The 14,349-nt window shown below is 42.7% G+C and overlaps 1 protein-coding gene across 5 annotated transcripts in view; it reads right to left on the reverse strand.

Annotated features, from left to right (window-relative positions):
- Positions 1–14,349, reverse strand: part of LOC135093267 (GPI ethanolamine phosphate transferase 1-like) — a 293,072-nt gene that overhangs the window by 153,109 nt on the left and 125,614 nt on the right. For all 5 annotated transcript variants that reach the window (XM_063992366.1, XM_063992367.1, XM_063992369.1 and 2 more), the window contains exon 8: positions 7,299–7,422. In XM_063992366.1, the coding sequence (XP_063848436.1) occupies positions 7,299–7,422 (124 nt within the window). The remainder of the gene's footprint in view (positions 1–7,298; positions 7,423–14,349) is intronic.

Consider the following 14,349-nt stretch of genomic DNA (forward strand, 5'->3'; position numbering starts at 1 on the left):
TCTCCCACAAGGAGTGCTGGAGATAAGTGGGAAGAAAAGTAATGTGTGAATTCCTGGTAGCTTGCTACTCCCTCATGATTGTAAAAAGATGGCCACCATAAGCCACCTACCACAGAGCTGAATCTTGGCTGCTACAATTTCCAGATAACCACCCTGCCAATGTGGAAGGGTTAGGAGTGATGAAATAAGCATCTCCTGGAGTATGAGGACTAGTCCACCACACCCTTGGCATCAGTCTTGGTGGAGGATGGTGGATCCCGAGAAGGTGAGTGAGAAGTGAGGCAGGAGCCAGGTCTCACATATGCCAATTACCAAAGGTATGGTGTCCCACAGGTAGGTCTGGAGTTCTTGGGTTTTACAGAGAAGGGACTGAGCATTCCTTAGAAGGAAAGTAAGGGCCATTAGAGGAAGAGAGAAGTCAGGATCTCAAAGAGAGAGAGGGCCATGCTTCAAAGATGTAAGTGAAAGGCTTGCCTTGCTAGGAGAGATGATATCTAGTCCAGAGAAGGTCAGTTATGGTAGGGAGTATATTGAAGAAGGGATATGGGGTCTGTAGAGACATGGGGAGGATGGGATGGCTGAGAGGATGCAGATGTGTATAAGAAGTAGCATGCAGATTTGACAGGAATGTGGTGGGAAACACTGTTAGATCGGAAATTGGTGGAGGAGGTTGGTGGATTTCTGCCTCCACAGTAATGAGTATAAACTCACCTTCCTCACCAACAGACACCAGGCTCAGTGGAGGAACTTGTAGCCCGGGCCAGTTTCAGAGCTTCCAGTGCTGATGTTGGTGTAGAGCACATTGGGAGGTGGGATTGTGAGGAGCAGAGACAACAATGTCTTCTTCAGTGTTAGGGTCAAGGAACATGACATACCTATTCCTTGTGGTGATGGAAGCAAAGGTCTTCCCTGGCTGTACTGATGGGGAAGCAATAGGAGCTGGAGGAGTGGCAGTGCTGGCTGGGCTAATTGATGACCCCTGAGAAGGCCATGACTTAGGTAACTGTAGGTCCCTTAGCTGCTTGCTGATATCATGAAAGGAATTCCCTTCACCTGCCAGGTGTGTGTACAATTGCTGTGCATGGAGATTATGGGGACAGCGAGGTGACCTACAGCCATGCAAGGCCTTGCACTGAAAGCACTGGAATGCCCTGGAAGAAGTGTCTTCACCAATTTGGGAGGGATGGGGGCCACTCCACCAAGCACAGCAGACCGATGACTTGTAGGTATTTATGAAATGCCCTATCATGAGGCACCCTGGGCAGCAAAGGAAGGGGAGGAGGATGGGACAAGACCTGTAGACAAGCTGCAGGATGGAGTTTGGTGGAAACAGAACCTCTCACTTTGAGACACAGCCATCTCCCATAGCAGTGTGTGGCAGGCAGCAGGGAGGAAGCCAAGTCACCGCAACCATCCAAGACCAGGACTCCAGCCTGAATGTTTGCCAGGATGATGTCTTCTGCTAATGGCCCCACCTTGGCATAGTTGTAGCCACTGTCATCCCTGTGGGCTCTCCTGCAAAGGACCTCCCACTCACCCAGGCTGAAGGTGGAATACAGTTGGAGGAGCACCCTAAGGATGTTATGGACCTATACTGCTACAATCTGAGATGAGATGTCGCCAAGTGAGCAAGTTTCCCCCTCCAAGATATAGTTGCTGAGAGGAAACTTGTGGAGGACACAGGAGACCTTAGCAGAACTGGTGAACGTCTCACCTTTCTTGGTGCACAGAAGGAAAGAGGTCATCAAATACTGGTCAAGAGCTTGAGATTGATCATCAGGAGTGCAGAGGATCTTCTCAGGGGTGGTGTCAGAGGGTGGGTAAGACAGGCTCTGTTTGCCAGTTGAAAGGAAAGGGTAACCACTGTCAGCCATGTTGGTCACCCCCATGGCTTCACTACCACCATTTAACAAGCCCACACAGCCAGCCATATGGCTACCAGCACACTCATGCACAGCACAGCACAATGTTATACACAGCAGTCAGCACTTGGGAGTGAAGGAGAGGGCGATAAGAGTGCACTGGCAAAAGGAGAGATCATGATAACTGGCTCCCAGACATCTTACCTACTGTGTTGACAGTCTGGTAGCTGGTGAGCGAATCATGTGGTGGTATGGCAGAGTGTAAACAACATGGAATATCTTGATCTTGTCATTGTGATTACAAATGATTCAGGATTTTCCTGAGCCAGTTTCAGTCACAGAGTTACATCACAGCACACATCACAATTGGCCACACAACAAACCACATTACACTCAGTCACACCACACTCAGCCACACCACAACCAACATCACATCTAGCCACATCATAACCCATATCTCACCCTCCATACCATGCCACACAATACTCAACCATAACACACCACAAATAGCACACAGCCACACAACAAACACAAAGCTACAACATCCTGCCAGACATCATACCAGCCACACAACAGCCCATACTACACTTAATCACTCCCAGCCACACCACATATCACTTGTATTACAAGAACCATACAGCAGCTCATAACACACAGTTATACTACAGAAATTAGTACTGTCTAAGTGTCTGTTTTGTCATTACATTCTGCATGATATAATGGCGTGGTGATGTGATCTTGATCATAATTTTTATGCTATATGTGCTTCATGATTGCTCCTGAGTTGGACGTCATGTTCATATCTACAGAAACTCCAAACTCAAATGTACATAAATTGGGGGAGCACCTGTATATACAGATGCTTGCTTTCTTCCAACAAAGTTATTCACATACATAAATGGTTATTTGGCATTTCAGATCTGTTCAAGTATCTCAGGTACCAAATGAGAATGCCAGTCACCATCTGTCCTTTGCCAATGGCTGATGTGCATAGCACCACTGCTAACACTGTGAAGATTGTTGTACTTATTTTTCTATTTTTTCTTTCTCCAAATGTTTCTATGTCAAGAAGAAAGGGATCTGTAAAGCCAGAAACTATAACGATTCTGCTTTTGCATGATAAGGATGATGATTTCTTACATGATTTTGATGATTCTGACTCATCTAGTATTAATACTAACATCAGTACATAATTAAAGCTGGAGGCAGAGCCAGATAGCCAATTACATGTTGAAGAAGAGACTGGTGATGATATCCAGACTGGTGGAGTGATATCAGACTGGTGGAGTGCTGTTTTACTATGTACAGGAGAAGCACATGGTAGTAAGTGTTTGTAGTGAAGTCTGCCAAGATTCTGTTTCTTTCTCTGGCAGCCCACAAAGAAATGGAGTTTGTTCTTGAAACATTCCCATTCCACCTTCCCACAACAACAGGGTAGGGCTACAACTCAGCATAGGCTCAAGTCTCCTACCTAAGCAACAGGCTATGCTGATTCCACCACTTGAGCAGAACATGGAGTGTCAACAGGAGTGGCTGAAGCAACAATTCTCTTTGTCAGCATTCAACTATGAAAAATCATCACTTGCATTAATGGCTGACACACTTCACCACATCCCCCCCTGAACACTGAAATACACCATCCCTATGTACGTCACATCCAGGCACAGGTATCAAGACACTGGGAGCAGTAGATTAAGGAACAGCTAGATGAGGACATGGAAGAGGTAGTTATGCCTATCCCCACAGAAGAACAGAGTGGTGTGTGCAAACAGTGGTAGTGGCAAAGAAGTCTAGCAAGCCTCAGAGAACCATTGACTATTAGCATCTGAATGCTCACTGCATGCAAGAGATCCATCACACCCGAGCACCCCTCAACATTATAACCAGTGTCCCAGTCAGCTCTTAAAAGATATCTGCCAATGCATTTTGGGGATTCCACCAGGTAGAGCTTGACAAGGCCTCACCACTTTCATCACTCTATAGAAGTGGTATAATTACCTCAACACTTCTATGGGACACTGCTCCTCTTCTGACACCTACAACAAACGTTTTCATAGTGCAAATGCAAATATTTCTCCATAGGTCTAAATGTGTAGATGACACCTTGCTATATGATGATAGTGTGAAGCAGGCCTTTTGACATACCTACTGTTTCCTTCAGGTATTCAGATGAGTGTGGAAAGCCAAAGAAGTTTCTGTTCATCCAGAGAGAAGTACAATTTGCAGGATTTTCTCCCAACCAGGAGCAGTGTAAGTTCAAAGAAGACAGGTTTGCAACCATCAGACCAATACTATTAGAGCCCACCATCATTAACATCCAGTCTTGGGACAAGCTGGTTAACCAGATGTTCCTGAAAAAGCCAATTGGTAGGAAGATCTAACAAGACTGGTATTGGTGTACTATGACCATATGAGGCCTACAGCAGTTTTGACAGATTGGAGTACAGAAGCTACTGAATTCACAGTCCTCCAGCTGTACTGTTCTTGTATATCCACCTATACTACCTAAATATATATATATATATATATATATATATATATATATATATATATATATATATATATATATATATATATATATATATATATATATATATATATATATATATATATATATATATATATATATATATATATATATATATATATATATATATATATATATATATATATATATATATATAACAGGAGACAGTTTTCTTGAGTTCTTGCCCTATCAAACTCTAACTAAGGCATACGGTAAGTAGTCGAGTGCAGGTGGGCAATACACATATCACTGAGATGCACACACAAGAGGCAGTGTAGACCAAGTCTGATGCATCAGAATCTCTGTTACTGAGTGTTACTATGGTGAGAGCCAGGTAAAGAATGAGAGGGCAGCCAACTAGCTCACAGATAGGGTTACTAATAACTGGAGTATAAAAACTAGCAAGGGGTAACTAAATTTGGCAAAAAAATAATAAAATAAATAAAAATAAATAAATAAATAAATAAATAAATTGTTTTAAGTTACTAGTCCTCACCCAGAAAAGTGGTTATAGCCACCTCCAGTCCTACAGATATTAATGAGCATAATGAACAACACACAACACTAGAAAATTGGATGTAAGTGTACAGAACAAGGATATTTTTGGTTCAACTTTCAAATTAATCACAGCACTCACTGTTGCCGAACTTCTGAGGAAATCTTCTAGGCATGCAAGAGCCACAACATGTCAATTAATTTAAAGTAAATAGTTTACTGTTGACTCTGAACCCACTGCCATAACCCAAGAATCACTAAGAAGAAATGAAACAAGTAGGATGAAACAATATCAGACAAGAATAAAGAAATGACAAAATGAAGGAAGTAGGAATGTTCAAAGAATAAATAAATAAAGATGATGAACACAAAAGCAGGTACAAAGATTACAATATGCTATCAAGGCCCTGATAGATGAGAGACAAGACATGACTACTGAGATGAGGTGAGTCATCACAAGACTAACAAAGCCAGTGAATAGCACCAGATTACAAGAGATACCCAGGTGGCAGAAGGCAGCAGCAGCAAATGATGTGGACAAGATGGACAGCAGGCACAACATATGAAATGCCACTTCCTTGTTCCTGATTAGAAGATGCAATTTACCGGTTACTCAAAAATTTACCTTATTGAAAGTTAGAGGAAAATTAACCATATGATTGAAGTACAGGAAAATAAACATAGTTACTTAAAAATTAACCTTACTGAAAGTTATGGAAAATAAACTGTATGATAAGAGTACTGAAGAATAAATCTTATAGCAATGGAAGTCTTGTTTGGGCAAAAAAAGTCACGCTAACATCAGGGTGTATATTCTGAGGTGTAAGAGACAGGAATAGACAGAAGAGGAGACAGAAAGCCAAGCAAGACAGAGCTGTCAGACCAAAGAGAGTTAAGATGGGTAAATCATCTGTCACAGTATCAGTAAGTAGAGCCTAACAGCTGTAATGCAATCCAAATTAAATGTTGGTGACATATACTGACAGGGGAGAACTGAATATGTGCAGAACATATTTGTCACTGAGTTTAATTGTGTGACGTAATTTGAATCAGAAATGTAACATGAAGTGTTTTGAGTTATTCAATAGAATTAATCTGAAGAAAGATTAATCTTTTTTTTTTTTTTGTGTGTGTGTGTGTGTGTGTATGTGTGTGTGTGTGTGTGTGTGTATGTGTGTGTGTGTGCATTTACCTAGTTGTACTGTACAAGGCATGGGCCAAAGCTTATTTTGTCCTGTCTCCATGACCATATTTATCCAGTTTCTCTTTAAACATGTGTACACTGTTTGCTGCAACCACTTCTTCCTTCAAATCATTCCAGATTTCAATAGTTCTATAAGGGAAGCTGTATTTCTTGATGTCGCTTGAATGTCCACTCTTTATTTTCTTCTCATGCCCCATCATCTGTCTCTCTCCATCTGTGGTACTAGGTTATTTCTGTCTATTCTTTCTATACTGTTTACTAATTTGTATATTATTATAAGATCTCCTCTTTCTCTTCTCTCTTGTAGTGTTGGTAATCCCATTTCTTCAAGTCTTTCTTCATAGCTTAAGTCTTTCAATTCTGGTACCATCTTCATCACTATCCTCTATGTTCTTTCCAGTTTCCGTGTATCTTTTTTTCTATGTAGAGCCCAAACTACTGATGCATATTCCAATTTAGGTCATATCATGCTTGCTATAATTTTCTCCATCATTTCTTTGTCTAAATAGTCACCCTGTTTGTTAATAAGCTGTATGTAGAGTCAAATATTCCGTATATGTGCCCTTCAGGTGAACCATTACTCCTAAATCTTTTTCTTCATTACTTTTCATTATTATTTCTCCTCCCATTTTGTACTTCCACAAAGGTCTCTTTTTACTTTTCCTGTTTCCAACACGTGGCATTTTCTGCCATTAAATTCTAATTTTCATCTTTGGTTCCATGAATGTATTTTGTCAATATCCTTTTGTAACTCCTTGGAGTCATTTTCATCCTTTATTATTTTCATTATTTTTGCATCATCAACAAACAGGTTTATATAATGATTTAGATCCTCTGTCAAATCATTTACATATATTTGAAACATAATGGGTGCCAACACAGATCCCTGTGGTGCCCCACTTGTCACTCTGTGCAACACACAAGTGTGTGTGTGTGTGTGTGTGTGTGTGTGTGTGTGTGTGTGTGTGTGTGTGTGGTAGGATGCTGTGTATAACAGTTGGAAGTTGCATATGATTGTATGAGTGTAATATATAAATAATACAAATTAAGTTTATAAAATCATAAATGCATTCCCTTGAACACACAAGTGCCAGTCTTAGAAGCTTAAGAATGTATCAAGATTGAGCAACATAAGAGCAAGACACTACTACTAAAACAGTGGATAACCTTTTATCGTAAAAATAACTGAATAAGTGCAAGTGCTCCTTACCAAGTAATCTTGTCAAGTTTGTGATGCCCCAAACCACTAGCACTAGTGCCATTAGAAAGGAAGACCTCCATACTCTGCGACCCTCAATGGTGCCTCCTGCCATCCTCAGCACAGCACTGTGATCCTATGGAGAATATATTTAAGAGATAATAAAGATTGTTGAAAACTCAGGTCCAGTAATACATACTACTCCACACTCACTTTTGTAGAAACTGTTTTTAACTAATAGTACATACTTAGCTCCATTTTTTTTTTTTTTATGTAGGAGGGACACTGGCCAAGGGCAACAAAAATCTAATAAAAAAAAATGCCCACTGAAATGCCAGTCCCATAAAAGGGTCAAAGCAGTGGTCAAAAATTGATGAATAAGTGTCTTGAAACCTCCCTCTTGAAGGAATTCAGGTCATAGGAAGGTGGAAATACAGAAGCAGGCAGGGAGTTCCAGAGTTTACCAGAGAAAGGGATGAATGATTGAGAATACTGGTTAACTCTTGCGTTAGAGAGGTGGACAGAATAGGGGTGAGAAAGAAGAAAGTCTTGTGCAGCGAGGCCGCGGAAGGAGGGGAGGCATGCAGTTAGCAAGATCAGAAGAGCAGTTAGCATGAAAATAGCGGTAGAAGACAGCTAGATATGCAACATTGCGGCGGTAAGAGAGAGGCTGAAGACAGTCAGTTAGAGGAGAGGAGTTGAGGAGACGAAAAGCTTTTGATTCCACCCTGTCTAGAAGAGCAGTATGAGTGGAACCTCCCCAGACATGTGAAGCATACTCCATACATGGACGGATAAGGCCCTTGTACAGAGTTAGCAGCTGGGGGGGTGAGAAAAACTGGCGGAGATGTCTCAGAACACCTAACTTCATAGAAGCTGTTTTAGCTAGAGATGAGATGTGAAGTTTCCAGTTCAGATTATAAGTAAAGGACAGACCGAGGATGTTCAGTGTAGAAGAGGGGGACAGTTGAGTGCCATTGAAGAAGAGGGGATAGTTGTCTGGAAGGTTGTATCGAGTTGATAGATGGAGGAATTGAGTTTTTGAGGCATTGAACAATACCAAGTTTGCTCTGCCCCAATCAGAAATTTTAGAAAGATCAGAAGTCAAGCGTTCTGTGGCTTCCCTGCATGATATGTTTACCTCATGAAGGGCTGGACGTCTATGAAAAGACGTGGAAAAGTGCAGGGTGGTATCATCAGCGTAGGAGTGGATAGGACAAGAAGTTTGGTTTAGAAGATCATTAATGAATAATAAGAAGAGAGTGGGTGACAGGGCAGAACCCTGAGGAACACCACTGTTAATAGATTTAGGAGAAGAACAGTGACTGTCTACCACAGCAGCAATAGAACGGTCAGAAAGGAAACTTGAGATGAAGTTACAGAGAGAAGGATAGAAACCGTAGGAGGGTAGTTTGGAAATCAAAGCTTTGTGCCAGACTCTATCAAAAGCTTTTGATATGTCCAAGGCAACAGCAAAAGTTTCACCAAAATCTCTAAAAGAGGATGACCAAGACTCAGTAAGGAAAGCTAGAAGATCACCAGTAGAGCGGCCTTGATGGAACCCATACTGGCGATCAGATAGAAGGTTGTGAAGTGATAGATGTTTAAGAATCTTCCTGTTGAGGATAGACTCAAAAACTTTAGATAGGCAGGAAATTAAAGCAATAGGACGGTAGTTTGAGGGATTAGAACGGTCACCCTTTTTAGGAACAGGTTGAATGTAGGCAAACTTCCAGCAAGAAGGAAAGGTACAGAGCTGAAAGAGTTTGACTAGGCAAGGTGTAAGCACGGAGGCACAGTTTCAGAGAACAATAGGAGGGACCCCATCAGGACCATAAGCCTTCCGAGGGTTTAGGCCAGCGAGGGCATGGAAAACATCATTGTGAAGAATTTTAATATGTGGCATGAAGTAGTCAGAGGGTGGAGGAGAGGGAGGAACAAGCCCAGAATCGTCCAAGGTAGAGTTTTTTAGCAAAGGTGTGAGTGAAGAGTTCAGCTTTAGAAATAGATGTGATAGCAGTGGTGCCATCTGGTTGAAATAGAGGAGGGAAAGAAGAAGAAGCAAAGTTATTGGAGATATTTTTGGCTAGATGCCAGAAATCACAAGGGGAGTTAGATCTTGAAAGGTTTTGACATTTTCTGTTAATGAAGGTGTTTTTGGCTAGTTGGAGAACAGACTTGGCATAGGTAGAGTTTCTAGCAAAGGTTTGAGTGAAGAGTTCAGCTTTAGAAATAGATGTGATAGCAGTGGTGCCATCTGGTTGAAATAGAGGAGGGAAAGAAGAAGAAGCAAAGTTATTGGAGATATTTTTGGCTAGATGCCAGAAATCACAAGGGGAGTTAGATCTTGAAAGGTTTTGACATTTTCTGTTAATGAAGGAGTTTTTGGCTAGTTGGAGAACAGACTTGGCATGGTTCCGGGCAGAAATATAAAGTGCATGAGATTCTGGTGATAGAAGGCTTATTAATGAACAATACCTGACAAAACAATTTTTTATCTCCAGTAATCACTAAATTATAATGAATGATACTGACCTGATCAAATATACAACCAGTTGACAAGAACTCAACTTAATATGATAAAACAATCTTAAAGAAGTGTCTGTACAGTGTTTATTGGTAAATATTTTTGAAAATCAGAAAATTGTTTTTGCTCAAAGTAAAAACAGGTGCTTTGAACTAAGAAGCAGAGATTTTTGTGTGTGGAATTAAAGAGAAAATAAGAGTAGCAACAGTAAAATTTCTGTGTTGCTTTATTATTGACATACATGCCACTTCATATGGTATATTATTAAAACTGATATTTTGTAAATTCTGCAATAAAAAATATCTTCCTCTCAAATTTTGTCATATGATTTTTTTGCTCAACTGGACTGGAGAACGGGCATGACTCAATATCCTACTATGCAGTCTAAATAATAATAATAATAATAGTAATAATAATAATAATAATAATAATAATAATAATGATAATAATAATAATAATAATAATAATAATAATACAGTAAAATCCCTCTCATCCGGCATTCGAGTATCCGGCAGCTTCAAGTATCCGGCACATTTTTCCCCGAGCCTTAAAATCAATAAAAAATCAATGTGTACTCATAAAATCGATTAAAATTCCCGCGCAAGGCATACTTTGTCCCCTCGCCACCAGAGCACACTGCTTCGCGCCACCCGCGGCCCACTGCACTGTGTTTACTCAGTGACTCAGTCCTGCGTGTGCACTGTTTATCGTTTGACGCCTTCATCATGCCTAAAGTTGTAGAAAAGAGGAAGCGTGTTGTGCTTACACTTAAGCAGAAGGTAGACATTTGTCAACGATTAGAGAGAGGTGAAAGCAGACAGCAACTAATGGCGGAATATGGTGTGGGCTCATCAACTATTTATGACATTAAATCCCAAACGAAAAAGTTGCGGGATTACATAAAAGCCACCGACACCCCAAAGGCAGCAGAAAATCGTCACACACTGCAGTATCATCGTGGTGAAATGATGGACAAAGTGTTATACGAGTGGTTCAGCTTGAAAAGATCAGAAGGACATAATTTCACTTCTATTCAAGTATCCGGCAACTGTCAAGTATCCGGCATGTCGGCGGTCCCGTTGATGCCGGATAAGAGGGATTTTACTGTATAATAAAAAGTTTATTGATATGGCAGTAGTTATACTGAAAACACAGTAGGTTTGAGGGAAGCTTAACTAAAGGTTAACCTAGACAGAGGAACTAACTGTTAATGGCTTGCACCATGGTGGGAACTATGCTGAGGCAGTATCGGTCTGTTCAAGGCGCCTTTGGGGGCATTATCAGGTTGTGGTGTCAAGTGGCACGGACCAGGCGAAGTGCATCGGATGGCAGCATGTGGCGTAGGTGTGGGTGGCACAGCAGGCCCTTCCCAAACTTCTCCAGAGCTTCTCAGTGTCTAGCCGACAGCCTGAGCAGACTCAGGGTTGTCAGGGCATCATCATAGTTTATGTCGGCAGGGCCAAGGATGACCCTGCATGGCCTTTTCTGCACACTCTCCAGCTGCTGCTGTTGAGTGTGGATGAGAGAAGAGGACCATGCTGGGGAGGCATACATAAGTTTGGGGAGGATACAGGTGAGGTACACACCCCTCAGCTCATCTGCTGGCATCCCCAGGGACCTGAGTCTGTGCAGCATGTACAGCCTATAGGCAGCTGACATGACTGTGGTGGAGACATGCTGCTTCAAGGTCAGCTGGTCGTCAACCATGACACCGAGCAGCTTGGCAGACTGGACCACCTGGAGAGGATGGGGGCCCCTCCAAGGGGAGGAGGCACTGCTGCTGAGGAGGTAAAGACATGCATCACCACAGTCTTGCTGTGGTTAATGGTCATCCTGTTCTCCTCAGTCCACGCCTGTAGCTGTTCCAGAGTTGCTTGCAGTGACAAGTAGTCTGGGTCCTTGTGTTAACTGGGATGCCCACAGTGCAATCATCCACATACTTCCAATGATGGGGAGTATGTGTGAGAGCATCATTGATGAATGTGAGGAAGCACAGTGGACCCATCTTGGTGCTCTGGGAACCCTACATGTCAGCTGCTGGAAAGTGGAAACAGAGCCCTGATAGTGGACAGCCTGACACCTCCCTGTGAGGAAGTTGGCGAGCCATGCTACCAGGTTGTGAGGGAGACCCAGAACAGTGTGGTCAGCAATGATCAAGAGCCTTTCTGAAGTCCACAAAAGCAACAGCTAGAGAGGTTTTTTATTTGTCCAGGTGGCTGTGGATGAATTCAAGGAAACTGATTAGGTAGTGAGAGTTATACGTGGCTTTAATGTTCCCAAACTGTTTGATGTCAAGAGAGTTACTCATTTTGGTGTAAGCCCAGTCAAACACAAAATCTTCAAAAATAAGGCTGGGGATGGGGGTGATGGCAATTGGCCTGAAGTCACTGAGTGATTGAGGACTTGGAGTTTTGGGGAAGGAGGTGACGTAAGATGTTTTCCGGTCTAGGGGGCAGGAGTGATGAGAGAGGGAGGCATTGATGATGAAGCAGAGGGGGGTGTTACTAGTTCAGGACCAAATTCCTTATAAATTTTGATGGGAAGGTCAGTTTGTGTGGTGGATCTTGGTTTGAATTTGAGTATCTTCCTGAATACATCCACCACCTGGACAATGGGGGGAGGGGAGGGAGCAGGGAGATAGGCTGGGTGAGGAGTGGTGTGGAGGGAAGGAAAAGTTTGACAGATAGCAGCACAGTGACCATTAATCTCCTCAGCTGCAAGATTAGCGGGAAGGTGTGAGGTGCAAGAAAAAGATGAGTGCTTTTTTAAACCACATAAAGCTTTGATCCTAGAGTACCACTGTCTGTTGTTGGCAAGCTTAAGCTGGTGTATTTTGTCTAGGTAATAACTTGCTATGGCGGCCTTAATCTCCCTGATAACTCTGTTCCTTACTTTCCTATATAGGACAGGGAAAGAGTGGAATGCCCAGTTCTGCTGACACATGAGTCATTTGATGTGGGGTGTCATCCATGGGGCATCAGATGGGTGCACTGTGATGCTCTTATCTGGGAAGTAGCAGAGGAAGGCTTCTGTGGTGGTGGTGATATAGTTGCACTATTTGGTGTGAATGTCCTCCTCTTCCAACACCTCAGTCCATGAATGTTGTGTCACCCACTGCACAAACTCCCTCATGGCTGAGTCAGGCATGGCGTGGTGGGTCCTGGTGACAGCTGACTGGTGGAGTGAGGTGGTGGGTGTGGGGGTCCACAGGATGGAGAGTTGGGTGCTGCATCCCAATTGCGGGGGTGGGGGGCAGTGGACTGGGAGGCTCAGGTCTGTCATGATAAAGTTAAGGGTGGATTGCTGGTGGGTCAGGAAGTCCACAACCTGGGTGAGGTATAGCTGGTGTAGGATGTCACTGATATCTAAGTGGTTCAAGTCCCCACAGATGACCATCTTGGCAGCAGGATACCTCACTCTCAATGCATCAGTAGTGTCAATGATGTGTCAGTGAGACACTGTGTTGTGGCGGCACATGGGAGGGTGGTAGGTGACGCACAGGATGATGGAGACTGTGTTGTTGGGATGGTATGGGGTGTAACCCTCACCCACAGGGCCTCTACTCTGGCAGGGACATTAGCAGGGAGGTGTGAGGGGCTGAGGACAGAGCGGCAAAACAGGGCCACTCCTCCTCCCCTGCACCTAGTTCTGAGGTGGCGGAAGAGATGGAAGTCCTGCATCATGCACACCTCAGGAACAATCTGCCACGCCTCAGTGATTGCCACAATGTTCGCACAGGATGATCTCCATCTCGACATTATATTAGACAGGAAGAGGGAGGGAAGACTATACCACACACATGGCACTTCAAAATGTTTGTATTCCCTCACCTCTACCTGGTGGTCTTTCATGGCACTGGAAGTCACTGCCTTGATGGGATATACCACACTCTTACCTCCTCTCGATCCATGGTTCCAAAAGAGTTTTAAGGTCTTCAGGCACTGTATGACGTCAGGTGGCAAGTACCTAGGACGCAGGAGGTTGTAATGTTCGTAGTTTTGCACTGCAGCACACATTGTTTAGTATGTGTTGAGGGACACTCACTTAATATGTTTGTAAATGCAAATTTCCCACTAGGATGAGCCTAACTAGAGGCTGCTCAAGAGCACCTAGGTCACACATCCTTCCCAAGTGAAGTCAAGGATGTGTGTGTCTACACAGTAACTGTTCAGTATTCACCCAGCTTTTCTAAAATGACATACAAGGTTTGACAAAAAGTTCTGTGACTGTTTCCAAGGCACTATGAATGAGCACTTTGTCTTGATGAATTACCCAATTGCCATCACACCAAAATTCATATAATTTGTGTCTCACACACCTCAGAATATCACATTCAGCACAAATTACCTGACTTGTGTGATGATAATTTGGTGACTTGATCACAGTGCCTTGAAAATGCATAAAGTTTTGCTCTGCACCAAAATCATTGCTCCCTATTCCCAAGATTTGGTTCTCTGTGATTTTTTTTCACTTCTCAAGATAAAGTTCAAGTTGAATGAATGCTGTTTTGACATTGAAAGAGATCTAGCACAAATC

This window comes from Scylla paramamosain, chromosome 42, assembly GCF_035594125.1.
Source record: "Scylla paramamosain isolate STU-SP2022 chromosome 42, ASM3559412v1, whole genome shotgun sequence".
NCBI classification, from domain to species: Eukaryota; Metazoa; Arthropoda; class Malacostraca; order Decapoda; family Portunidae; genus Scylla; species Scylla paramamosain.